Source organism: Panthera uncia, chromosome A2, assembly GCF_023721935.1.
Source record: "Panthera uncia isolate 11264 chromosome A2, Puncia_PCG_1.0, whole genome shotgun sequence".
NCBI lineage: Eukaryota > Metazoa > Chordata > Mammalia > Carnivora > Felidae > Panthera > Panthera uncia.
The window spans coordinates 4,085,584-4,113,259 of NC_064816.1; the positions used below are offsets into that span (position 1 = coordinate 4,085,584).

General features: G+C 50.9%; 1 protein-coding gene across 5 annotated transcripts in view; it reads right to left on the bottom strand.

The window, feature by feature from the left end:
• The window catches only part of RFX2 (regulatory factor X2), a 90,376-nt gene that overhangs the window by 32,388 nt on the left and 30,312 nt on the right, over positions 1–27,676 (bottom strand). For 2 of the 5 annotated variants that reach the window (XM_049639722.1, XM_049639721.1), the window contains exons 2-5: positions 6,484–8,820; positions 4,677–4,766; positions 2,713–2,792; positions 1,028–1,289 (exon numbers count right to left, since the gene is read on the bottom strand). In XM_049639722.1, coding sequence (XP_049495679.1) covers positions 1,028–1,289; positions 2,713–2,792; positions 4,677–4,766; positions 6,484–6,732 — 681 coding nt within the window. In that variant the 5' untranslated portion in view covers positions 6,733–8,820. Of the gene's footprint in view, positions 1–1,027; positions 1,290–2,712; positions 2,793–4,676; positions 4,767–6,483; positions 8,821–24,030; positions 24,145–27,676 lie in introns of those variants that run through there. The other 3 variants (XM_049639723.1, XM_049639725.1, XM_049639724.1) reach the window with 3 other exon arrangements.

Below are 27,676 nucleotides of genomic sequence, written 5' to 3' on the forward strand. Positions count from 1 at the left end.
GACGTGAACTGATAGGTCACCAAAGAGCATATAACGAAACGCAAGCAATCGCATGAAAAGCTGCTCACCATCATTAGCAATTAAGAAAACGCAAATCACAACCACAGTGAGATATCACTACACACCTTATGAGAACGTCGAAAATGAAAAATGGTTTGACAACATCAAGTGCTGGTGACGGGACTCATACGTCGGGGGTGGGGTGGGGGGGACGCAAAATGGTACAGCCACTTGGGAAAACTGTTGGTGGTTTCTGATCACATTCAACACACACTTACCACGTGAACCAGCAATCTTGCTTGTAAGTATTTACCCAGAAGAAAGGAAAACGTATGTCCATACAAGAACCTGCACGTGAGTACTTACAGAAGCTTTGTTCATAATCACCAAAAACCTGGAAATTGCCCAAATGACCCTCAAAGGGTGAATGGATAGGTGAGCTGCGGTATAACGGAATCCTTCCCAGTAGCAAAGAAGCAGCAAGTACGGATTCGTGTGATAACGTGAATGGGTCTCAAAGGCACCACTGTGAGTGCCAAGAAAGGTCAGTTTTACTCTGTGTTAATTTTCCAAATGAACTAAAATAAAAGTAAGCGTGGAAAATAGGCTTTGAGATCAGACATGTTTTTAAAGCAGGTCAGGAGCAGAGTCTGGGGCAGGACCCTGGCGGCAACACGGGGGTGCAGTTCCCGAGGGAGACTGCTCCGAGCCGAGGTCGGTCCAGCGGTCACGGGGATAGACGGGCCTGGGCCTCTGGGAGGGCGACGCCAAGGGTGGCGGTCCCACCAGCACGGCGACGCTGGCCCCGGATGCAGTTTCCACAGCAGCCCGGGAGGGGCCTTTTACCCTCTCTGTTTGCCACGGGGTACCTGGTTCCAAGGGGTGGACACTTGCCTCGGACCACACGCCCTTCCTGGCCGCAGAGCTCCGGCTCCGGTGCCCCAGGCTGCCTCTCGCTCACCATCCCCGCTGCCGAGGAGAGTCTATTCCGGGTCTACCCCGCTGCCCCGGAGAGCCTCGTACGTACCGTAGCCGGCGATGACCGGGAAGTGTGGGCCAGGGAGTGTCTGGTGCCGTCCATCCCCCCGTGGATGAGATAGGCTCCCGCGCTGGAGACAATAGGGCTCCCCCCGACATCCATGGTGATGCCCACCATGCTGTGGGAGGGGACCACCGGCGGGGAGGAGCCTGCCACGGTCACCTGGGCGCCGCCCGGGGCCTCGAAGTAAGACGCTGTGCTGCTCGGGGCGTACATCTGAGGCTCGGGGTTGTAGGCGTAGGCCGTCCGTCTGTCAGGAAGAGAGGAGGTGCCTCCTGAGTCTCACCGGGGTCCGGGAGGACTCCACGTTAAGGCGGAGCCCCAGGAGACCGTGCCTACGGGGTCACTCAGACACGAGGGGTCAGGGCAGTGCAAAGTTCAAAGCGATCGTTTCTGAAAATATTAAGCAGCACGGGATGACCCATCGAAACCGATGGAACAATTCTGTGTCTTATTATGGTTACACGAAATCTACTCGTGGGGCAAAATGGCGCAGAGCGCGCACGCGTGTAGGACGGTAGACGGGACTGAGGCCCGCAGGCTAGCTGGCGGTGTATCCCAAAGCCAATTGCCTGGTATCGTGCTGCGGTCAGGGAAGATGCCCCCCCTGGGGGAGGCTGTGTGCTAATTCTGCAACTTCTTCAGAGTCTCTGATTCTTTCAGAACGAAAAGGTTTGCAAAATGAAACTGCATACTTAAAAGAACTTCTAAGCGATACCAAGAATTTGCCTGATGTTCCTTTACCATCTGGATTAAATGATTAACCATGCGGCTTGAGACTCACAGTTTTAAGGTCCGCTCGCTCCTGTCGAGCTGACCCCAGTAAAAGACCAAAGCGTAGCGATGTGTCGTGAGCTGGCCCCTCCGCGTGGCAGTGAGGCCCCTCTGACTGCCTCCCAGAAGTGTGCTCTCCTTCCTGTCCCGACCCACCCCAGGGCGACAGCTTATCTAACTGCAGCGCAGGATCGAGCCCAGGGGCACGGGGGCGACCCGCAGACCTCGCTCAGCTTTCACCGGCTGTTCACGCCCTGTTCACGTCCTGACATGGGTCTGTGCATATTTCGGAAGCTTCAGCGCTGTGCTGCAAAAGCTCACACAGCTCCAGCCGTCACGGCCGCCAGCCCTCATGCCCACCCCTCAACTTCCGAAAGGGGGTGATGGAAAGCAAATGGGCAAAGGGACTCGTGTCTTAAGCGCAATGAGCTTCATGGGAAATGTATCATTTTCTGCCCCGAGCGCCACATAGTTGGAAGGCAGAACATTCTAGAAGTCCTCGACAAATGGAAAATCAAGTTTTAGCAACCTCATAAAGAGCCAGAGGTGAACACAGGCAAGGATGAGAAGGCAGAGATAAAAATGGTCTCTGGGTTGTGAAGACTGAACCTTCAGACTCAAAAGCTGGATTAGGTTTTTGTTTCGTTTCATTTTGTTGAAAGACTGCCTTTTCTGGCAGTAAAAACTACAAAGGCCTGTGATTTCTGAAATCTCCGCAGGGCTCTGATGCCCTCAGACTGTCCTAATGGTTCCCACACCACCCAAAGAGGGAGGAGGAGAAGTTTGCGAGTACAGGCCCCGAATGGAAAAAGGTGGGGTAGTCGTGAGAGAAGGTTCCGGACGTGGCCCACGCTTCTCTGACAGGCGGGCCCTTCCGAGGGGAGAGGAAACCCACGTACAAGGCTCCATTGGTGTAGACCGTGTCTCCGCCTTCCACGTACTGCACCTGCGGGGGGTACACGTGCTGCACGGGCTGGACCTGGAACATGAACATCAGATACCTCGTGTCACACACACCAGTCCCCTTGCTGTTCAGCCTGTCTGCGTCTTCTGTGGCCTTTTGTGGACATTTACTCCTATGCTTCCGATCTGGGGCGTCAGACACCCCTCGCCCTACAGGGCAAGGGGCGCAAGCCGGTTATATTCTACGTGGCCGGGCGGCCCTGGCACCCCTCCCCAGAGGGGCCGGGGTCCTTGGAAGGAGAAACGTGCCTGGAGTGGGAGAGGCAGAGGGGGCACCGGGAAGCCTCGTCTGTGGCAGTGGCCGTGGCGCACCTCCGCGGACAGGGATGCTGGCCCTGGTGGTGGAGACCCAGAGCTCTGCGCACAGACCTTGAAAACCTCACCACGGAGGGAACCTTAATGGATGCCTAATCCAGCCTCCTTTTGGGGTGAAAAAATCTGGGGCTGGGTGTCATCGTGACCGCTAAGCCTTCGTGTGGGGTTGGCAGGATGGGACTGGCTCCCGCCTCCCAGGCCAGGCCAGGCCAGGCCAGCGTGGTGCTGGAGTTAACAATCGATAGATCGTGAGAAGCTTCTAGGAATTAACATGCTGGGCGGGCTGTGCCTCAGGGGACTGGGTGAAACACAGAAGTCACTCTGCCAGTCCAAGTTGCTCAGGGACAAAGGCCCCACAGAGAGGAAGCTTCTAGAATCACGACACTAGTCTTGTTCTCCTGTCCCTCAAGGAGCTGAGACAGACCCACTGGCTCCCTACCGGGCCTGCCGAAGCCTTCGCTTCTCTCCCACGACCCGAAAACCTGCCCCCGTTTTCACTGACGCAGTTACCGGACAAGCTCCTCTAAACTCACCAGCTTAGATTTAAGCCGGAGCCGCCGGGGGAGAGACGTGTGCTCTCTGGTCTCAGCTGTCACCACAATCACGCTCAGGGGTCCTTTCAGGCAGGAATGTGCACTAATTTTAATGCCGTATGTGACAGGGCACAAGTCCGCCAACCCCAGCCAAATCTGGCCCGTCTCTTTTTGTACATTAAGTTTCCCTGGGACACGGCCACGCCCCTTCGGGTACATCTACAGCTGCTTTTGTGGGACAGTGGCAGAGTCCAGCAGCTGGCCTGCTAAGCCAAAAAAGACACTATTTGGCTTCTTCCGGAAAAGTTCTGCCCTCCGCTGTCCCGGATCAGGCCGACTCTGTGGCTGGTGCACCCAGGCCCTGAAGCTCGGTTGCCAGATAACCTCATGTCACAAGCAGTGCTTCCTGGGTCGTGCACTCGTCTGAGGGCACGACAATCGCCTCCCCAAGAGGTTCCATGTTCCTCCAAACCTGAAACTTGGCTCTCTGTCTGCGTGTCTACCTCAGCACCCCAGTGCTCCGTCGGGGTGCTGGCTTGCCCCCCAAATGCTGAATCTCTGAATGAATGAAAGATCATCAGCTTTCTTGGCTTGTTGCAAACCATCTGCAGTAAAAGAATTTTTTTAAACATAGCTTTCAAGGGGCTGAGCCTTGAGAAAGGCTGAGCCTTTCAAGGGGCATAGCTTTCAAGGGGTGGCTCAGTCGGTTAAGCATCCAACTTCGGCTCAGATCATGATCTCACAGTCCACAGTCTGTGGGTTCGAGCCCCGCGTCAGGCTCCGTGCTGACAGCTCAGAGCCTGGAGCCTGCTTCGGATTCTGTGACTCCCTCTCTCTGCCTCTCCTCCCTTGCTCGCGCTCGCTCTCTCTCTCTCAAAAGTCAATAAACATTAAAAATTTTTTTTAAACATAGGCTTCAAAAGAACCTTCTGGTACAGAGCTGAAGATATCAAAGACCAAGCAATAGCAACAACAGAAAAGGACGCATTGTCCAGAGAGGGCACCGGATCACTCAGTGCTGATGTGTCCCGTTTCACCTGGGCTATGGTTACCTGCTGTGGCACCTGCTGGACCCTGGGGAGGGAGATTGGCTGCATCTGGGCCCCTTTGGGAGCCGAGCCCGCTGTCCGGACCAACACCCTCTAAAACGGAAGGAGAAAAGGACATTTAGACTTGTCAGAGGTTAGTCCTTAAAGCAAATACAGATTATAACCAGGGCTGCCGCCACCTACTCCACCATCACCTTCCAGAAACATGAGCGAGATTGGCAGGAGAGGAGTGCGCGCGTGCACATGCACACGCACGCACACACACACACACACACACACACACACTCTCGTTCGCACGCCGGAGCACATGTGCCTCCACCTGCCCCCAGCAGCTCTCCCTCCCTGGGGTCTGTCTGCGAGGTGGCCTGGGCTGTCCCTGACATCAGGCTGAGAGGCTGGGTGATAAGAAGGACCCTGCAGACAGCTGTCCACACCACCTTTCCCATCCCTGGCACCAAGCTGGGGCTGGTGGCCGCACGTGTCCAGCGCGGTGGGAAGCTATGCTGGACGGGGCAAGCCGGAAGGCGAAGCGTGAAGAGCCCGTTGGGGGAACTGAGGCAGCAGGAACTCTTCTCTCTGGCAAGGAGAGAGGCACCCACTGTTGCGGGGAGGCAGGGAAGCCCACCAGCAGGAGCGCTTGGAACTTTCCAGAAAGAGAGCACCCCATGTCAGCGGCAGGGAGTCTGCACGGGGAGCAGACAATGCACCCGGGGGCGGGGGGAGGTGAGGCCAGGGACGGCGCGTGGGTGGCTGCGGGGACCGGATGCATTGCTGGCAGGGACGAAGCCTTGGAACTGGGGAGGCACGCGGTGGCCATGGCAGGACCCTGGAGGCAGGGCCTGGGCCCCAGCCAGCCCGTGGCTGCTACCGAGAAAGGCTGGGCCACTCAGGCCCGAGACTGCGGTGTGGCGAGAAGGAGCCAAGGCGGCCGGGGGCGGAGGGCCGGCGTGTCAGGTTCAAGTGGGCGGGGAAACAAGTCGATTAGCTACAACTCAATCTGATCACATCCCCTTGGTGCCCTGAGACGGGCTTCCAAGGCCCACACCGGGGCTGCATGTTTGCAAGAAATGAAAGCTTAAACACGTCTGATTATCTGTTCTGAAATGAACAAGCCGCTTTCACATCTGCCCTTTGGTTTTGGCTGAATTATGGGGCTTTTCTACCTTTGTCAATTCTGTCATGCTTCTGACTTTTGGATTCGTACTCGTAGGTGGTCACACGGCCACAGGGGGCCTCCGTGCATGTCTCCAGGTTTCCAGTCTGTTCCGTGACCTTCAGCTTGGTGTGGTCTTACATCGCTAACTTTACGTTTAAGTCTATGGTGTGTTTCCAGCCGTGGTAGAAATCCAGAAGGCAAGAGCCTTAACGTGGAAGTTCTCTCCTCGCAAATTGTAAAGAACGTATCCGTTTGGATGGTAGAATTTTAACCGATCTTTTGCCTTATCCATAAGGTTTCCCCGTGTAATAGGGGTACTTCCAAGGCATAAGAAAATGTCCATTAAAAGATAGGAATATACCAAGCCAAGTTTCTTTTTGAGTTTGTAGCGTTGGGTCCTTGGTGGGGCCTTTGCAACAAATAGCGAAAAAGCCAGTGTGACATAGAGGGGCAGGGGGAACAGAACAGAGGGGTTGCTCTTTTGACAGGAGCAGCGTTGGGACCGTAATGTCAGTTCGGGAAAATATAGATTCCTTTCTCCGCTGCCTCAAGTGTTTTCCCAAACCTAAGTGGGGGCGTCCCCCCCCCCCCCGGGCCACACTGGCTTTCTCGGAACAGCCTGAGCCCCGAGCAGCGGGCAGGCTGGTCTGTTACCTGCGGAGAGGCTGGCACAGGCTGAGCCACGGGGGCCTGGGCTGCTGCCGACGGACACAGAGCCACAGAAGCCGGCGAATCGGATCCACCCTCCGAATTCTGCATGCTCAGTTCTAAAGAAAGGCGGAGAGAGGTTGAGTGGGGCGGGACTGCAGCCACGGAGGCCCAAGTGGTAGCTACCTTCAGGTGCAAGTCGGCTGGCCATACTGGGGAAGGAAGACAGGGAAACCAGTGGCACAGATGCCTCATAGGAAGAGCAGCGGGGGTGGGGAGGGGTGGCAGGAAACGTTTTTCCCAGTAGAAAACCGAAAGTTAGCTCTGCAGACAGTCCTTTCCGGGGCTCCTACAATTGTTTACTCATCCAGCCAGCGAATCACCAGCTCCTGATGGCCGCTTGCCATCTGGCGGGCTACGGTACCCCAAACTACAAGTGCATTCTCCTAAGGCAGGGTTTCTGCCCCTCGGCACTGGGGACACCAGGGCCGGCTTGTCCTTCAGGCCGACCTCGGCACCCCTGACCTCCACTCGTTAGATGCCAGGAGCGCCTCTCCCCTTCCCACCCCCCACCAGTCATGACAACCCAAAATATCTTCAGACGTTGTCCAAGATAGGCAATACACAGTGGGAGGAAAGAAGCATTTTCTCCTGGGCTGCCTAGAAGTCCTGCCTTCTGTTCCTGGAGATCCTCGCCCACGAGAAGGGCATACAAGTGTATTTCTTTGCAGCCAGATGCGTACATCTTTCAAGTAGGTAGTTTAAACATTCCATACAGAGGGGGCCTGGGTGGCTCAGTCGGTTAAGCGTCCGACTTCGGCTCAGGTCATGATCTCGCGGTTTGTGAGTTTGAGCCCCATGTCGGGCTCTGTGCTGACAGCTCGGAGCCTGGAGCCCTCTTTGGATTCTGTCTCCTCTCTCTGCCCCTCCCCTGCTCGTACTCTGTCTCTGTCTCTCTCTCAAAAATAAATAAAACGTTAAAAAAAATTTTTTTAATTCCATACAAAAAGACTCATTTAATACCAGAACCAAGTGGCAGATGGTACAAAAAAATCATTCCATCAACATGCTCAAGGTCAGACGGTCTGCACTTTGTAAGAACTGGCTACCTTCGGCACTTGAGAAGCTGTTAAATATGCAAACTGCAGAGAGGAGGTGGCTTTGTGGGCAGGTACAGCCCTGTCCTGAGCACGTCCCCCCAAGCCACAGGTGGGGTCTCCCCACTTCTGCCTCATGCGGGGCCTGAGCAGCAGGTACACAGCATGCTGCTCAGGAGGCACCTGCCAGAACTTTCCATATGCTTCTATCACCGCGAGGGCTCCCACCTCTGAGGATGAGTGAACAATTTGTTGAAAACTTCTTTTTTTTTTCTTTTAATGCAAAGAAAAACTGCTAACAGATGAATATAATTTGCCTAAAGAAAGCGGAAGGCAGCGTGTGAGTGTTTTAAATCTGTTGAGTGTTGGTTTGACCCCATCTTTGTTGATGAGGAATATTCTATGACGTGGCCCATCCCCCTCCCAAAGACTTTGGCACCACGAGAGCCACTGGCTGGATCCACGGATCTGTGGTCTGTGCCTGTGGCGCTTTCCTGTTTCCCTGACTCGGTTCTTACCACTAGATGTCCCCAGAGCCATGTGATGAGTGGCACCCCCTACTTTTCTTTTCCTCTTCCACAGGAGGAGGAGGCGTGAGAATTTCCAATGTGTATTTCCTGGGTCTCCAACTCTCTGCCTTCCTGACAGAACTGACCTTCGGAATTATTCTGCAGGAAGTTGCGCAGTCGAGGTCTTATGCACAGTTCCTCCAACATCCGAATCAGTCATCTGCACACATGCACCCCTTTGTTCCAATCTGAAGCCAGGAAGTGGGTAACTCCAGTGGTAGGAGCAGGAAAGCATTGGACCTGGGCTCTCGGTGGAAAGAATCCACTAGTGATGAAGCCAGAGAGCCGAGTCAGAGGCCGGCTCCTTGCTCACGGGCAGGAAATAACTGTGCTCCACAGTCTGAGTCTTTTGAAAACCCGGGGAGCCCGTGAGAGTGTGAGGTAGACAGCGAGCCCATGCTCGGCTCACCGCGGCCAGAATGCGACTTCCAGAATGCAAATCATCCGACACCACGCCAAGTTTTCAACTGACGTGCTTCCTGGTTTACTGCACTATTTACCATGTGCTGTCTGTCACCCTGCTCAGCATATGGTGTGTAGGCCCAGGGTCACAAAATTTTTTCCGCAAAGGACGAGAGGCTTTTCTTGCAACTACTACACTTTGCTGCGCTGGCACAGGAGCGGCCATTGCTAACACGCATGAGTGATCCTGGCTGAGCACAAATAAGACTTCATTTCTTAAAAAAAAAAAAAAAAAAGGCCATGACAAAATGTCCTATAGACTATAGTTGTTGGTCCTTGGCTCATAGAATTTAGGTTTGATGAAGTGATGTGGTTTTGGAAGGTGGGTCGAAAAATTACACTGTCTGGGGTCAAAGTCTTGAGGTCCCAGGCCCTGGAACCACTGCAAAGGTCCTGTGGCCACATCTCACCAGCATGAGAGAACTGGAGGGGTCATAGGGGATGATCCAAATTGTTAGGAGGATGAAGCTGCCAGCATTTAAAGACGAATGGAAATATCATCTGGCCTGAAATGACAACAGTGCTCCTGAAGTTTATAAGGTTACAAATAAAATCATCAAGTGCCGGAATGTCAGAAGCCAGGCACAGCCCTTAAAACTTAAGACAGGACGGGTGCCTGGGTGGCTCAGCTGGTTAAGCATCCGACTTCAGCTCAGGTCATCATCTTGCTGTTTGTGGGTTCGAGCCCCGCATCGGGCTCTGTGCTGACAACTCAGGGCCTGGAGCCTGCTTCAGATTCTGTGTCTCCCTCTCTCTCTGCCCCTCCCTAGGTCATGCTCTGTCTCTCTGTGTCTCTCAAAAATAAATAAACATTAAAAAAAAAAAAAAGACAGGAGTTTCAGCATAAGGGGCAGATCACTTTGGGAAGTTGTACTGCATTGAATAGTGACCCCCAAAACTCATGTCCACTCAGGATCTCTGAATGTGACCTTATTTGGAAATAGTGTCTTTGCAGATATAATCAAGGTAAGGGATCAAGATGAGGTCATACTGGATTAGGACGGGCCCTAAATCCAGGGACAGTGTTCTTATAACAGACAGGATAGGACACACAGGGAGGAAGGCTGTGTGACGAAAGAGGAGGCGATAGATGGATACAGCGACAAGCCTGGGAAGCCAAGGATGGCTGGGGCCCCCAGAAACCAGAGGAGGCAGGAAGGGTCCTTGTCTAGAGGGAGCACAGTCCGGTGACACCTTCTGGTCTCCGGAACTGCGAGAGTAAATTTCACGTGTTTCAAGCCACCCGGTCTGTGGTACTTAGCATGGCGACCCCAGGAAACTCACGCAGGGATCCGTACGATGAAGAGCACAGGTGGGACAAAAGCATCCTACGAGATGGCTTCTGTGTAGTACGCGGTGCCATGCACGACCCAGGCAGCTGATATTTACCAACTAAATAAATACCTTAGTGCCTCTTTAGGATTACAGCCCATACTGAATTGTAGGAAATTATATATAGTGAGCATCCACATAAAGCTTCAGAACATTTACAATCTACCTGGTTATTTTATTTTATTAAATTTTTTTTTAATGTTTCTTCATTTTTTGAGAGACAGAGAGGCAGAGCATGAGTCGGGGAGGGGCAGAGAGAGAGGCAGACACAGAATCTGGAACAGACTCCAGGCTCTGAGCTGTCAGCACAGAGCCCGACACGGGGCTCAAACCCACAAACCGTGAGATCGTGACCTGAGCCAAAGTCAGACATTCAACTGACTGAGCCACCCAGGCACCCCTACAATCTACCTGGTTAGACTATTCTGGGACTATTCTGGGAAATGTAATCACCTTTGGCGACTGACCATTCTACTCTCTGTGGACACATCCCTTCATGTTAGTATCAGACAGACAGGCTCACAGACACCATGTAGGTCAGCCTGGCTGCCCCAATACATTGACACACAATATGCCTGTCTGCAGAGGGCATGAAATCCTCCCTTACCCATCTAAGAGGTGGTACATTGCATATAAGCTGATCCAGTTTCCTGAATTTAAAAAAAAAAAAAATTCAGGTCCATTATTCAAGGGCACACACCTATTTAAAGACACTGGGGGGGCGACCAAAGCAGGCAGACACTGCCAGCGAGCCCACCCTTGAAAGATTTCTGCCAGTCAGACTGACGATTCTGGAGTTTTGCCAGGGGCACGCTCCATGAATGTTTGGGTGGCAGAAAGCAGCAGTCTGGTTGTCTTGAAGTGTCAGAGAAGAGAGTTCAGTATGTTAGGGGGAATCCTGGAACATAGAGAGCCACAGAGGGGGCGAGCCCCCAGATCTGCCTGGAGTCCACCCAAATCTTTGATGAGCTGACTAAGCCACACTTGTGTGGGAAAGACACCAGGGGTTTTGGAGAAAAACCAGCAGCTCAAAGATGGACAAACTAAGAGGAGAGTTGAGCTGCTGAAAAAGATATATTTGCATGAGGGGCAGGGTTCAAGTCCAGCCAAGTTAAACACTAGCAAAGGGAACACAGCAGGATCCAGAAATTCTACAACATAGCATTCATGATGTCCAGGACCCAACAAAGATCATGAGCTAGGAGAAGAAATAGGAAATTATGACCCGTACCCAAGAAAAAAGGGGAAGAGTCGATAGCCAAACCAAGAGAATCCAGGTGATACAGACAAAGCAGCTACTAAAAATATGGCCAAGAACTTGAAGGAAGTTATATGCACAATAAAGGAACATACAGGAATCTCCATGGAGAAAGACCAACTATAAAAAAAAAAAAAAAAACACAAGTAGAAATTCTGGAGTTGAAAAGTACAATAACTAAAATGGAAATGTCCCTGAATAAACCTAATAGCTGATTGGAGATGGCGGAAAGAAGAATCAGTGAACTGGAAAATAGATCAATGGAACCCAATGAAGAACTGAGAGAGAGAAAAGCTGAAGAAAAATGAACAGAACATGCGGTCTAACATATATGTGACCGAAGTCCCAGAAGAAAAGGAGAGAATGGGAGAGGAAAAACGTGTATTTGAAGAATGGCCAAACATCTCTTAAATTTGGTAAAAGATATCAACTTATAGAGAGGCGCCTGGGTGGCTCAGTCAGTTAAGCAACTGACTTTGGCTCAGGTCATGATCTCACGATTCGTGGATTCGAGCCCCACATCGGGGTCTGTGCTGACAGCTCAGAGCCTAGAGCCTGCTTTGGATTCTGTGTCTCCCTCTCTCTCTGCCCCTCCCCCACTTGCGCTCTCTCTCTCTCTCTCTCTCTCTCTCTCTCTCTCTCTGTGTCTCTCTTTCAAAAATAAATAAACATTAAAAAAATTTTAAAAAGTCATCAACTTATAGATCCAAGAAGCTCAACAAAGCCCAAGAATGATAAATACAAAGAAAACTGACTTAGATGTGTTACGGTTGAACTGCTAAAATAAAAAAAGAAAAAGAAAATCTTGAAGGCAGTCAGAGAAAAACTACACATGATCTGTAAGGGAACAATAGTATGGATAGTAACCAACTTCCCATCAGTAATAACGGTGACCAGAAGATAATGGGATGACATATTTATGGCGCTGAGGAAAACCTGCCAATCTAGAATTCTATATCCAGCAAAACTTTATTTTTTCCTTTTCTTCTCTTAATTTCTTTTTTTTTTAATTTTTTAATGTTTATTTATTTTTGAGAGAGAGAGAGAGAGAGAGAGAGAGGCAGAGCATGAGCTGGGGAGGGGCAGAGAGAGAGGAAGACACAGAATCCGAAGCAGGCTCCAGGCTCTGAGCTGTCAGCAGAGCCTGGCACGGGGCTCGAACTCATGAACTGTGAGATGATGACCTGAGCCGAAGTCCAATGCTGAACTCAGTGAGTCACCCAGGCACCCCTTCTCCTCTTAATTTCTTTAAAATACATCTATTTAACAAAAAAATATTATAACGCTCTACTGTGTGTTTTTATGACATATGTAGAGGTAATCTATACAACAACAACAGCACAAAGGAAGGGGAGGGGTAAATGGAATTAGGCATGCAAGGTTCTTGCATTTTACATCATGTAGTAATCTCATTTGTGATAAATTAAAGATGCATCATGTAATCCCTAATGTAATCTCTGAAAAAATTAAAAAAATATATAGCTTAAAACTAATGAAGAAGCAAATGAAATTCTAAACATATTTGATTGTCCTCAAAGAAGGCAGAAAATGAAGAACACAGGAACAACAAAAAAGATGAAACAAATAGCAAAATGGCTTTCCTAAATTGAGGTATATTAATAATCACATTAAGTATAAATATATGAAACACTTGAATGAAAAGACAGAAATGGTCAGCCTAGATAAAAAAACCAAGATCCCATGGTAAGTTGCCTTTTTAAAAGAAATCCTCTTTAATTTTTTTTGATGTTTATTTTTGAGAGAGAGACAGAGAGACAGAGAGAGACAGAGCATGAGCTGGGGTGGGGCCAAGAGAGAGGGAGACACAGAATCCGAAGCAGGCTCCAGGCTCTGAGGTGTCAGTACAGAGCCTGAGGCGGGGCTCGAAGTCACAAACCATTGAGATCATGACCTGAGCCGAAGTCAGACGCCCAACCGACTGAGCCACCCAGGCACCCCAAAACAAATCCTCTTTAAAGTTGATTTATTTATTTTGAGAGGAGGGTGCAGAGAGAGGGAGAGAGAGAGAATTCCAAGCAGCCTCCACACTGTCAGCATGGAGCCCGATGTGGGGCTCAGACTGACGAATTGTGAGATCATGACCTGAGCTGAACCAAAAGCAGTACACTTAACCGACTGAGCCACCCAGGAGCCCCCAAAGAAATCCTCTTTAAATACAAAGGCACACAAAGGTGGAAAGTAATCGAATGGAAAAAGACATACCATGCAAACTCTAATCTTAAGAAAGCTGGAGTGGCTGTAATGAGGAGACAAAACCAACTTCAAGACAAGGAATATTACTAGAGATAATGAGGGACATTTCATCCTGATAAAATTGTCAATTAACTTATCAGGATGACCTAATCATGACAAAGGTACACGCAGCTAGTAGTACAGCTTCAAATTACCACAAAGAAGAAATTAATGGACTTAAAGGAAAAAATAGATAAATAGTCACAGTGGAGATTTGGAGTGGAAACACTCTTCCTTTTTGATAGAAACCAAACAAAAATACCAGTCAGGATACAGAGTATCTGGATGACACAATCAACCACAGGGACCTAACTGACATTTATATAACACAACAAACCAAACCTGAACATTCTTTTCAAATGTGCAAGGAATATTCGCTGAGGTGGGTCATATTCTGGGCCATAAAGTAAATATATGTATTTTGACAACAACGGAATAAATTAGAAGTCAGTAAGATATCTAGAAATACGCTAAATATTTTGAAATTTTTAAATGCACCTCTAAAATAACCCACAGGTCAAAGAATAAACCATAAGAAAAACTAGAAAATATTTTGAACTGACTGATAATGAAAACATCACATATCAAAATTTGTGGGATGCATATAAAGCAGTGCTTAGAGAGAAATGTTTAGCTTTATAAACTTAAGTTCGAAAGGATGGCTTAAAAATCAGCCATTTAAGTTTTCAGCCTTAGGAAGCGACAAAAAGATAAGCAAACCAAACTTTAGTAGAAAAAAGGAAATAATAAAGTCAAAAAATAATGAAAGAAAACTCCACAAACCATGGAGAAAAAACCAACAGAACCCAAATTTCTCCAAAAGTGAAATTTCTTCCAAAAAGAAATGAGCTATAAAGCTATGAAAAGACCTGGAGGAAACATAAATTTATACTATTAGGTAAAAGTAAATTTATACTATTTTATACTATTTATACTATTTTATACTATTTATACTAACTTCTTCTATTAGGTAAATGCATACATGCTGTATGATTCCAACTATATGACAATTCTGGAAAAGGAACAACTATGGAGATGGTAAGAAGATCAGTGGCTGCCAGAGGTTTAAGGGGAAGGAGGGATGATAGGTGGAGCATAGAGGGTTTTTTTGGGCAGAGAAACTACCCTGTGTGATGCTACGTTACCGTGGTGGACACATGTCATCATATATCTGTCCAAACCCACAGAATGTACCATATCAGGAGTGGACCTTAATGTTAACTATGCACGTTGGGTGATAACGATGTGTCAGTGCAGATTTCCTCTACAAATGCACCACTCTGGGGCGGGGGGGGGGGGGGGGGGGATGTTGACGAAGGGGGAGGCTGTGCACGTGTGAGGACAGAGACGACACGGGAGATCTCTGTATCTTCCTCTCAATTTTGCTGTGAACCTAAAACTGCCCTAAAAAAGATAAAGTCTTAGAGAAAAGATTGCCAACCCCCTATAAAAGATTGATAAGAGAAAAGAAAGAAAAAAAACCCAAATTGCCAATATCAAAAGCAAAATGAGATGTATCATTATAAATCGTATAGAAACCAAAATGATAAGGAACTATTATGAACTTTAGCCAATAAATTCACCAACTTAGATCAAATGAACACGTTTTTTAAAAAACACAACATACCAAAACTGACACAAGATGAAATAGAAACTGTGGATGGAATATCTAACAAAGAAATTGAATATGTTATTGAAATCCTCCTTACAGAGAACACTTCAGGCCCAGAGACTTTCACTGTTAAATGCTATAAAACACTGAAACAAAAATTAATACACCAATTCCATCAGAAAATACAGAAAGGGATACTTCACTCATTTTAGGAGGTCATCAAAACGCTGATACTGGTGAGGTGGGTGGGGGAATGCGATAAATGGGAGATGGACGTTAAGGAGGACACTTGTCGTGATGAGCACTCATCGTTATATGTAAGTGACAATCACTAAATTCTATTCCTGGAACCGATACTACACTATGTTAACTAACACGAATTTAAATAAAATTAAAAAAAAAAACCTGATACCAAAACTTGATAAAGACATTATAAGAGAAGTATTTAGATCAATATCTCTCATGAACACATATAGAAAAATCATACAAAATATTATAAATCAAGTCCAGCAATATGAAACTAACAACCCATACTTACATTTTCAATTTTTTTCCCCCTAATGAAGCCCCAGCTCCTTCCCTCCTCAAATGATTTTTGACAAAGGTGACAAAGCAATTCAACAGAGAAAGGAAAATTGTTTAAGCAAATTATATGTCCATATGGGAAGAATAAAACAAGTGAACTTCGATCCCTGTCCAATACCTCACACAAAAGTGATTTTAAATTAGATCACAGACTTACACAAAGAAGTCAAAACTATACAACTTCTGAGAGAAAACATAAGGGCATAGGCAAAATTTTTTTAGACAGAATGCAGAAAGTAATAAGTATGACTGAAAAACTCAATAAATTAGATTTGTGAAAATTTTAAAACTTCTGTCATTAAAAGACTTCAACAACACAAATCAGTAAGCCACAGTCTGGGAGAAAATAGTTGCAAAACAAGTATCTGACAAAGGGCTTTTATTTATAATATGTAAAAAGCTCCAATAATTCAATAATAAGAAGACAATCTAATGGGCAAAAGACTTTAACAGGCACTTGACAAAGATAATCCAGATCCCCAACAAGTATATGAAATAATGCTCAACATTGTTAGTCACCAGGGAAATGCAGATTAGAACCACAATGAGATACCACTAAACACTCACTAGAATGGCTAAAATAAAATCTGACAACAACCAATGTTGTGACCACAGGGAGTAATCGTAACTCTCACACACGTGTGGGAATGTAAAATGATACAACCATGTTGGAAAAAAGGTTTGACAGTTTTCTAGAAAGTTAAACCCACCCTTTGGCCCAGAATGCATCTCCGAGGTGTTCATCCAGGAAATATGGAAACATGTCTGCACGAAACCCCGTATACACAGGCTCACAGCAATTTTATTCACAACAGCCCCAAAGTGAAATCACCCAAATGTCCATCATCGGGAGAATGGATGAGAAACTGTAGGCTGTGCTAGATTAAAGATGCAGATTGTAATCCCTAAGGCAACTACTTAAAAAAAAATACAAAAGATGCAGCTAAAAGCTAACAGGGGAACACCGCTGAGATATTACTGATTAATCTAAGAGGATGAACTCTGAAATACACAACCCCTGGGTGAATTTCAAAGTCATTATGCTGAGCGAAGGAAGCTGTATCCAAGAGTACATGATGTAGAACAGACAAAACTAACCTAAGGTTTTTTAAAAAACAAAAAAAATCAGGGATCCCTGGGGGGCTCAGACGGTTAAGCATCTGACTTCGGCTCAGGTCATGATCTCGCGGTTCGTGGGTTCGGGCCCCGCGTCAGGCTCTGTGCTGACAGCTCGGAGCCTGGAGCCTGCTTCCGATTCTGTGTCTCCCTCTCTCTCTGCCCCTCCCCAGTTCGCGCTCTGTCTCTCAAAAATACATAAATATTAAAAAACAACAAAATCAGATCAGTGTAGGGGGCAGGAACTGATGGGCAAGGGACAGGCAGGAACTTTCCAGGGAGGTGGATGGACACATTCTCCATGAAAACAGGGTATGCGTTACATGGGACACTCATTTGTCAAGAGGTGACAGTCAAGATTCGTGCATTTACAGTATGTAAATTTTAACCCAGAAAACCCTGTAAAAATATAATAACGGAGTGGAGGTTGGGGGTGGGCAGGGAGAAGTGGCATGAGAATGGCAGAATGATGATACCTGTACAGCCCAGTGAGAGCTGCACTGGGCTCATTATACCGTGTGCTAGTTTGTAGATGTTTGAGTTTTCCGTGATAAAAGGTTAAATAAAAACCCACCCGGCAATTAGCTGTCAGTCCAAAAGGGTATGTGCAGGCACATTTTGTCACCGCCTCTCTCTGCGTGTGCTGGCTCGCCATGCGAGCAGCCCTTGGAGATGAGAGCAGGGGATCGGGGAGTCCTTCTAGAAGGTGTGAGGCTGGGTGTGAGTGACCCCTCCACCCGGCAGAACAGGGACCAGCAGGGGAAGGGGCAGGGCTGGCCCCCGGGACAAGGGCACCAACCACATAGGATGTGAGGCCGGGGAATCCCTAAATTCTGCTTTTCGCCTTCTCCGCTCAGCTGGTCAGGCTCCTGAGTGATGGCAGTCACCCTCGACCCCTGGACACGGTCTGGTAGGGAAGAGTGTGGGTCTGTGCTTCTGCTCTGAACTTGAACTTGCAATGGGAACTGGGAATCGGTCTGTCTGACTCCCCGCTTGCTCCCTCAGCTTCGTTTGCCTGCTCCCCTAAACAGGAGAACCCTGCCCAAGGCGGGGGCCTGAGCATTCTTCCTCCGACTCCCTTCATCTGTGGCCACTTTCGACTGGGCTCTGGGGGCCTCGAGATGGTCAGTCAAGAGGAGAGAGGCCTCGAATGCGAGCCATTGCCCAGCCTGTGAGGTTGGGTGTTGTTTGTAAGCCAAGCAGGTTTCGTTGGCCACCTGGTCCCTGATGAAGACACACTTGGGGAAGGAAGTGGGCAAGAACAGCCTCCTTGGTGTGACTGCCCCCCTCTGCGGCTCAGGCCTGAGAAGGCTCACCCGACCTGGGGGCCCTGCCGGCGACACTCGGCAGGGGGAGCCTCTGCCCGGGTTTCCCGGGTGTAAGCGAGGGGCAGCGGGGGGACCTGCGGGCAGCAGCCTGGATCACGCCCGCCCGATGAATGGATCTGCCCTGGGCACAAAGGGAAGAGGCTTCTGTTTACAGGAAAATACTCCGGTTACCTAGTAACCAGTAATGACAGGAAAGGAAACGCAGAAAAAGCTGAGGGCAGTTCTGGGCCCTGCTCCTGGCCGGGCGGGCGCTGACTCACCACAACCTGAAGCAATCTCTTTTCTATTCCTGTTCCTCCGTGTGCGGAGCGGAGGGGTCGCCTGCCTTACATAGGTCGGATCGGTATTTAGAAAACATCTTGTCATCTCTGCGGGAGCGGGGGGGGGGGGGGGGGGGGCAGCAAGAACGGTGCTTTTAGTTACCTTCGTTCTGATTGGCCAGTTAACTTCCGCTCTGGGGAGACACAGGGCCTTTCCCTCTTCCTGTGGGGAGAGACCCATGGCCTCCTCAAAGCTCTCAGTTCATGCTCTCCTGGTCCTTGGTACTGGTGGCACCAGGGTCCCCTTGCCCCCGAGAAAGCGATTCCTATTTTCCCGTGAACAAGAAGCAACAAGTCCAGGACGCCGTCAGAGAGTACCGTTGTTTCCAACCCGGCTTCTGCCCTGATGCCCGTTTGACATTCCGAGTGTTATCTCGGTGGCCAGAAAAACCACGTCCATTTGCTTCTCTTGGACCTCCTTCAGTGTGGGCGCGAGGTCTAAGGAGCCAGCGATGCCCACTTTAGATTCTGTCCCAACTATCCCTGCTGGCGTCGGGATAGCCCTGCTCAGCTCCAGGCACCCGGAAAAGGCTCGTGCACTTGGAGATCTAAATGTCCATCTCCTTGCTGAAAAGTGTACTCGTTAACACATCCTTTCTCGCTCTCGGGTCCCCACCGAAGCACCCACCCAGTGGGCGCTAAAGCAGGGCTCCCAGCCTGGGCGCTGCAGACATCAGCCCGTTTCTCCGTGGGGGGCTGTCCCGGGCTCTGTGGGGTGCTGATCGGCATCCCCGGCCCCTCCCACCACACACCAGGAACACCCTCCCTCGGCCCTGAGTCTCCAGACACTGGCGACCGTCCCCTGGGGGAACGATGGCGGCCGAAGGAGAGCCACCGCTCTAAGTGAAGTGCAGTGTCCGAGAAGGGAGTTGGACAGACGGCCCTTGGGTAAAAGGCACAGGTAGGCAGGTGACCAACAGGAAGGACAACAGAGGAGGACGCTGCAGTGACCCGGACACAAAGTGACCGCAATTCTGCCCAACGGGAGGCAGAACTGGAGGCAGAAACGTGGGCCCTGCGGAGGCTTCCCCCGTTTCTGGGGGGTATCCAGTCTCAACTGCCAGCAAGGGTGCCCCATTATTCCTTCTTTGCCTAAACCCTTCGGATGCCCCGTCGTCCCTCAATTTTTCATTTTTTTCTTCTGCAGCAGTCGACTCTGAAGGGTCAGAGCTGGCTCCGAGTTTCTCTGGAATGAAGTATCGACAGAATTCAAATTCCTTTTTCTGTTGGTAAGAACTGGGCTTCTGTTCCTGTTTTCTTCACAGCAGCCAAACGTTCCCTCGCCGTCCAGCAGAGGAGCGGGCCCGAGCCCTGCAAGCTGGCTGTCTGAAGGGCTCCAGGCAGGACGCAACGGGTGGGACAGGCTACTCTCATCACAAAGGACAGCGGCCTTCCCCCCCGCCCCCCATCGCAACAGGGCAACACCCACTTACGTTCCTCTCTAAAGGACACGATTTGGCAATTAGTTTAAAATTTTGGGGGCGCCTGGGTGGCTCAGTTGGTTGTGTCCGACTTCGGCTCAGGCCATGACCTCACAGTACACAAGTTCGAGCCCCACCTCGGGCTTGCTGCTGTTGGCACGGAACCCGTTTCGGATCCTCTGTCTCCCTCTCTCTCTGTCCCTCCCCCACTCATTCTCTCTCTCTCTCTCTCTCTCTCTCTCAAAAAAACAAATTGTCCAAACTAAGGTATGGTTACGTCAACTCACATGCAGTCTGATTTTGGTTGCCGTTTACAACGTCATGGGTTTAGGGGGCGCGTGAATTAAAAACCACCCAGCCCTCACGGGCATCTTCACCCAGGAAATATGCTTTTGGCAGGCAGCCCAATTCCGCCGCTCGTTCATAATCCCTTGAACGCCACCAGACTTGGTTTCCAACCACTTCTTTTGCTCAGACTTGCCGCTTCCTCTCTGCCTCCTAAGCCACTGGACTAGTGCAGGTCAGCAGGCATGTCCCCAGGCCTCGGGGCCACGTCGAACGATGTCTCCAGCGCGGACCGGGCCGCCCGCCTCCCAGGGACCTGGTGCAATCCCGGCCTCCTCCTCCTTGCTCACTGGAAGTTCTGGGTCTGCCTCCAGGGCAACACTGCCGGTCCGAAATCAAGGGCTACTAGGAGTCTGACCACTGAGGGGTGGGGCGGCGTCTGTCACATTCTGATGCCAAGGGTCTGTGGCCCTCGAGAAGGTTGAGCATCGAGCGTCACGTGGTTCCAGGCGAGGCTCACACTCACGAGGCGGCCCAGCCTGCCCTGGATGCTCCAGACCTCCTGACATGAAGACTGTCTGCTCAGAGCTGGTCCGAGAGCCCCGCTCCGTGAACGCATCCCGGGAACAGACACCTGGCTCGCTTCCCGCTTCCCAGCCCGCCATAGGGTCTCAGGTCCGTCACGGAAAAGACCCAGCAGCCGTCATCGCAGACGTAAGGCAGGCACAACTTCTGAGCAAACACTGAGGTGGCTGACCCGCCGCGTGGACTCCCACAGATGAGTTCGGATCTTAGTTCCGTCATTCGCTGTGGCCTCAGTTTCTTTATCTGAGAAAGGGGTCGGGCGGATGAGGTGCAATGATGCGTGAGGCGTGCCCGCCCCGAGCTTGGCCCCCAGCCGGTGCCTGATAAATAGAATACAACCTAGTGGAAAGGGAGAAGGGTGAGAACCCCAAAGACACCTGCATCGGCAGCGGCCAGCAATGCGGTTCGGCCTAACTGTACCCCAGACTCTGGGCCAAGTGTGATCTTACTTAACTCTTCGGGAAGCTACTCCATTATCATCCTCGTTTTAGAAACAACAAGGGACAAACGGAGGCTCAGAGAGGTCAAGCAAGAGCCCGAGGCCACACAGCCTGAAGAGGCAGAGCTGGGTGCTGGGTTCGAACCGGGTCTTCCTCCTTTCGGCAAAGGAGGCGCACTTGGTCTGTGAACACCCCCGAGGCTCCCACTGTGTGTGCTGCAGAGGCCGTGTCCTTCCCGTGTAAATTGTTCCTCCGCCCCACGGCAAAGAGAACTCAGAATAATATCATGAGCTCAGGTTTCTGCTCTACAGGTGTACGTAATTGAGCTTACGTCACCGGCTGGAGCTGTGGATCAGCTGGAACGATTCGCGTGGACGAACGACACGGGTCCAAGCTGGACACGTACGTTTGGCCCTTTCTGTCTGGCTCAAGTCAAGAAGCGGCTCTTCCTGCCACTCGGTCACCGGGAGGGACTTGTCAATAATGACTCTGATGCCACCGTCCCCTCTGTCTTTTCCCACAAAGCAACCAGAAAGCAGAGTGGTATCGTAGTGGGGAGCACGCCGGGGGCCCCTGCCCAGCTGGGCACATCCCATGCCCCGTGGCCCCGCCGCCACCTTGTTTTCCGCGCCCCCCTCCGCCCTCCCCCAGCCTCACGGGTTCATCTGGACACTACGGCCTATCCACTTGGGCTTCGTCTTCTGCAGCCCTCCCCGTCCTGCCCTCTGCTTTGTACCCACTTTGGCTGGCGCTCTCTGGAGAAAGCGAGGCCTCCTCTATGGTCTGAATGGGATGGCTACCCGACCCCTCGGCACCCCCAGTTCAATCCCAACGGAATTCAATGTGCCGGGTTCTGAGCCCGTGGGCCTGGGTGCGGGCCACTGTGCTGCCTCCACCAAATATACGGCTCTGCAGGTGGCCAGTGTGGCTGCAGAGGTCCCGACTGGCAGGGACAAGGTGGGTGGGGGCATTCTGGTGTGAGGGTCCACTGGAGGCTGGGACTGGCGTCCCCGTGAGCACCACAGCGATTGTGAGGACAGGGGCGATGACACCTGCCAGGATGGGACTGATGCGGCCCCGGAAAGCAGGGCTGAGGCTAGAGAGCGCTGCGGCCCTCAAAGTTCACCCACCCGTGACCGCTAGAACAGGACTGCTGGGTCACAGGGAGCCGCCATCGGCAGCTTCCGAATGGACCCAAGCAGCACCGTGCACCGCGATGAACACCCGCCGTCCGTCTAGAGCAGGGCTCCCTGGCCTCGGTGCCGTGGCCACTGGGGCTGGATCAGTTTTGGCTGCGGGGGGCTGTCTGGGGCCCTGTGTGTGGGGGCGGGGGGGGGGGTAGGCTGAGCAGCATCCTGGCTGCCACCCACTCCAAACCAGGAGCACCCGCAGCCGTGGAAACCAAGTGTCCCCTAGGGGACAAGTCAGCAGGGGGTGAGAGGCACTGCTCTGCCTTTTCTGGAACTGCTCCTAAACTATAACCTGCATTTCAACCCAATTCCCGGGAGATTTGTACGTGCATGAAAGTTTGAGGGGCGCTTCTCTGAACCACCATTTCCCCCCTCCCCACTGCAGACGTTTGGGGCCACGCTGTTCTCTGTGGGGCATCCCAGGCACTGCGGGGGGTGGAACAGCATCCCCAGCCCCACACACTCCATGCCAGGGGCCTCCCCTCCTCATCACAACCCCAAATGGCACCACCCAGTGGTGTTCCCTGAAGGTCAGCACGGCCCCCTTTGAGAACCACTGGTCTGACGCCACGGCCTCGCTGAACCTGGTACTTCTAGACTAACCAAGCCATTCTCTATGTTCTGCTTTCTGTCTCCCAGTTGTGCGTGTTTGGTTCCCGGACGAGGCCGTCCTCAAGAAAACAAGGCTTTTAGAGCGCCCCCGACAGCCTGGGAGAGGAGGAGCAAGGCAGGCCGACCAGGGGCTGGCCGGGGGCTCCCTGCTCCAGGACATCTGCCCGACTGACCCCACCCCGCACAGGACGGTGCTGCCCAGTGACAGGGGCACTTCCTGTTCCTGGAAACGGCCAATAGGCCCGAGCGTCGGGCGGTACCTCCACGACTGACTCAGGCAAAGGAGAGGCTGGCTTTTCTCCTGCTGCCAGCATCACACCCGGGACCTTTCCAAGTGACCCCGACTCCTCTCGGGGTCACCCCTCACTCCGGAGTTTCGAAAGCAGACAAACGGCCGAGCTGAACATCAGGAACTTCCCCCGTAACAGGCCAGCACTGGAGGGGCCCGTACGAATCAGCCAGCCCTGCTCCTCTGCCCGCAGGATGAAGGGACCCGAAGATGTTAAGCGCTTTGCCCAAGCTGCAAGTCCTGACGTGGGGGGAGGTATCTCCGTGGGGAAGTTTTTTAAATGATCCATTTAATAGGAAGTTTTTAAGCGAGGCGACAATTCCTGACAAAGGACTTGCCAATTTTCCGGAACGCATAGTAGCATTTCCGTGGAAGGACTGACTTCCTCAGCACAAACTCCTCTCCCGCGATCCTGCTGTAACAGGTTACGGGAAGAATCTTGTATTCTGATTAATCTTCTGGGGCATCTTAGTGTAAGTCAGAACTTACTCATTTTGATTCCAGTAACGCTGGCTGTCACTGGAATCTTAATTATTGCATCTAACAGGGCTGGTGGCTAACAAGCTTGCCTTGTATAGATACTCACAGCTTGCTTTTATTTGTCCTAGAACGCAAATGACATCCCATTGTAAGTTTTGGCTGCAAGACTAAGTCGGAAGCTTGTTCAGATACTTCCCATTGTCCCGAGACACTAGTCGGGGTGCTGGCGCAAAAGTGCAAGGGACACTTCTCGGGGCGTTCAGCTACAGAGCGAGCTGCCCGTAAACCAACCGATCCGTACAACTAAAGCGAATCTCACCACGGAGCTGTCTGACCGACCGCGGGCGCTGTGCTCTTGCCTTAGACACACTGCACTCGAGATGAACAAGGCAGGACGGAGCCCCCACCAAAAGCCTGCGCTGACTAACAGTTCCGGATTTATAGCCCTGGCTGGTGGGCGGGGCGGGGCGGGGCGGGGCGGGGCGGGGCGGGGAGGGCGGGGCCGAGAGTGGGGGAAAGAAATGTGTCACCGGCTTTGAATGAAGGCAGGGGCAGTGTTTACCCAAGCAACCAGCCCTGGTAAACAATCGCTATCTCTGGCTCACTGAGGAGGAGGTAGGGAGTGACACTGTTTTGATCAAAATCCACGGGGTGGCTGCAAAGTGCCCCTCCACGGGGTGAGGGTTTTCCACTCCAGTTAGAGGGAACACATCTGCTTCCCCAATATGCGCAATATACGCGTTCGCCTGAGGGTCACCCGAGTATCCAACTTCTCAACAGGAAGAGCGAGGGAGAGTAAAGAACCAGAAGGCTCTGGGTCCAGTGTCCGTCACCAGCCAATCTTATATGTGAATGTTGTCACATGTGACCCACTGGGTTCAGGTCCCGGCTTTTCTGATATTCTCCAGCAGCCGCAAGGAAAACATCACGCTGGAAAGCACTTGAAAAGTAGGTTGGCCAGGCAATAATTTTACAAACACGAGGAATTAGATCAAAAAAGATATTCCACTTGAGACTGAAACAAGTCTCCAGTGGAGAGCAGTCTAGGATATGTTCAAATGGCTAAAGGTTCTTCCCCCCTGGATGAGCTGTCACAATGAGAGCACGTTTTCTTCCACGGGGACCCCAGGGGGACCCAGGTCTACCTGTTGTGGCAAATCAAACTCAAACATAATTTCATCAGAGAAAAATATATGCAGATGTTCAATTAAAACCTGGAGTCCGCAGTCCTGGCGCTGTTTGCTGGCCCTCATTGTTTGCTGAGTAACAACGGTTGCCAGGGACAACGCAGTCCACTCCCGTCTCTAAGAGCCTGTTGCTGGGCAACCGCAAGAATACTTCCCAAACCAAACAATGTCATCCCTGGAGCAATCCCCTCTATCTCACATTAACCAGATCTAAAAAAAAACCCTCCCAAATATGTAATCTATTATTTTCAGAAGCCCTAAGAGAAAGGCAAATAATCTCTTCTCTATAGTAACCAAGGGGGAAACAGTTTACCATATTTGTTCTGAAATAACAAAACCCAAGAAGGACCAACTCTCCCCGCGGTCAGCATCAGAGCAGAGACGTCTACAAGCCTTCCCAGTGCCGGGAGGAGAAAGTGCCTTTTTCTCCAAGAGGAAAGAATTTATTTATCATCAAGCAAACAATGTGGGATATTCATAGCTGCACATGGGTTTTCTGGGCAGGGATTATACAAACTAAAACTAACTGGGGATTGAGCTAGTTGAAAAAGATGTAAGAACAGAGGAGTAGATACCTAATTTAAAAGACTTTTGAAAATGTCATGTACAGACAAATAAGTGCAGACCAAATTGTTGAGTCAGCATTAGAAGTGCCTCCTGGGACTCTGCGGGAAGGAACCGACAGCATCTGGTGTCCCTGTGCCTGCCCTTCCTGCCCCACTCAGCAACAGGAAGAGGAAGAGGAAGAGGAAGAGGAAGAGGAAGAGGAAGCGGAAGCCAGGCCTGGGAAGCACAGGGACACACAGTCTCGGAGAGCAGTGATAGGGAGGTGTCTAGCTTTGGCCAATCTTGACCCACCGAGAAAAAAACCCAGGCTAACCTCAAAGCCAATCCAGCCTTGGCTCTGTCCAGAGGAATTTGGGCTTTGGAACTTGGAAGGGAAGGGGATAGCACCCCATCTTACAAGGGGAGGGCACAGTTCTAAGGGGATGGCCTTATTCTAAGGGGGGAGCATGGCCAAGAATCTCAAAACATGCTGACAGAACAGGAAGTATGTGGCCGTAGCCACAGTGGGTCCACATTTTAGGTTATAAAGGCACCCGGCACTCATAGATTTGTGCGTGATTAAGGCATACACTTTCAGCTCCCAGCTGAGGTTTGGCCTCCAGCGAAACCTGGCCTTTGAGACAGACATGACTGACACAAAGCAACCTTCTTTTCCTAAGAGAGCATACAGGAGGCGCTCTTTGAATAAACAAGTCAGAATGAAAGTGTTTCCTTGAGAGTAAGGGGAGGCAGACTCCACACTGTTAAAATCTGAACCCGGGTTCTAGGGAGATGGGAAGTTTGAAGCCAGATATTTGGGCCATTAACGCATGGCAAAGCAGTAACGCTGATCTCTAACCTGGAAGTGAGACCACCAGCAGCTGAAAGTGTGGGAGTCACTGCTCCCAAGGCCTAGGGGACACTGCCAACTCTGCCTGCGCTCTGCATCTGAAGGGAGGCTCTGACACACAGCTGTGAGGGTCCCAAACCCCATCTCTGGAAAGAGGATTGACATGGGGGTCCTCTGTACATTATTCATTGATCTCAATACAAACTATTTATTGAGTGCCTGGCATGGGCCAGGCATTTCCCACTAATCAAAACAGACAAAGTTCCCTTCCCTTCTGGAACTTATATTCTGTCCCCAGGTAGTGGGGGTGGGTGGGGAAGGATAGAGACAGTAAACAAAATAAGAAAATCTACAATATGTCAGATGGCGATAGATGCCGGAGGTAGGGGGTGGGAATGGAGTGGAGGCAGGGAGCAGTGGGGTGAGATGGGGCTGCAATTTTTAAAGGATTGCCGAATGCCTCCCCCAGAAGACTCATTAAGGAAACAAGGAAAGTGAGGGGCTGAGCCATCTAGGGGAAGAGCATTCCTGTGGAGGGAATAGCCAGTGGAAAGGCCCTGAGATGAGGCCATGCCTGGCTGGTGACTTGAGCTGGGCGAACCAGGAGACAAGAAGAGGGGGAAAGGCCCACAGAGACAATCATACAGGCTTCGGCTTCTGCTCAGGATGAAATAGAAGTGATCAGAGGGTTTTAGCCCAGGGAATGATCTGATCTGACTTGGTTTTAACCAGGTGCCTCTGGCTACTGGGTTGAGAACAGGCAAAGAAGGAAAAGGATGCAAGGAGACAGAGCAGCCAAGAGGGTGGTGTGATGGTCCAGGTGAGAGACGGTGACGTGGCTGAGCCTGGGTGATGGCAGTGGAGGGGTGCAAAGCAGTCAGACTCTGGATAAAGGGAGGTGGAGTCGATAGGATCTACTGATGGGCTGGATGTGGGGTGTGAGAGAAGGGAGGTAAGACTGTGTCAAAGATTTTTGGCAGGGAAAAGGATGAGATCAGGAAAACCGAGGGAGAAGCACGAGGACTGGGGAGCACTCAGAAGTTGAGTTTTAAAGGTGTGAGGTGGGTGAGAGGCTCTTGGACACCCAAGCTGGAATGCTGAGAAGGTCAACAGATATATAAGTGAGGGCCGGAGGGGCAAGTGGTAGGCTGGAGTCACCAGTGTCCAGATGCCCTGGGCCAGAGTTTTAGTATACAGATGTACAGATGTGCGTAGCGTCTAAGGATGTGGACTGGAGCCAGCAGTGTATCTCTGACAAGGACTGGAGCCAGCAGTGTATAGATGCCTACTTAAGGCCAGGAGCCTGGCCGAGCTCACCAAAAGAGGGCGGAGAAGAGGCCCAGGGTTGGGCTCTTTGGCTCTCTACCATTTAGCGATCCTAA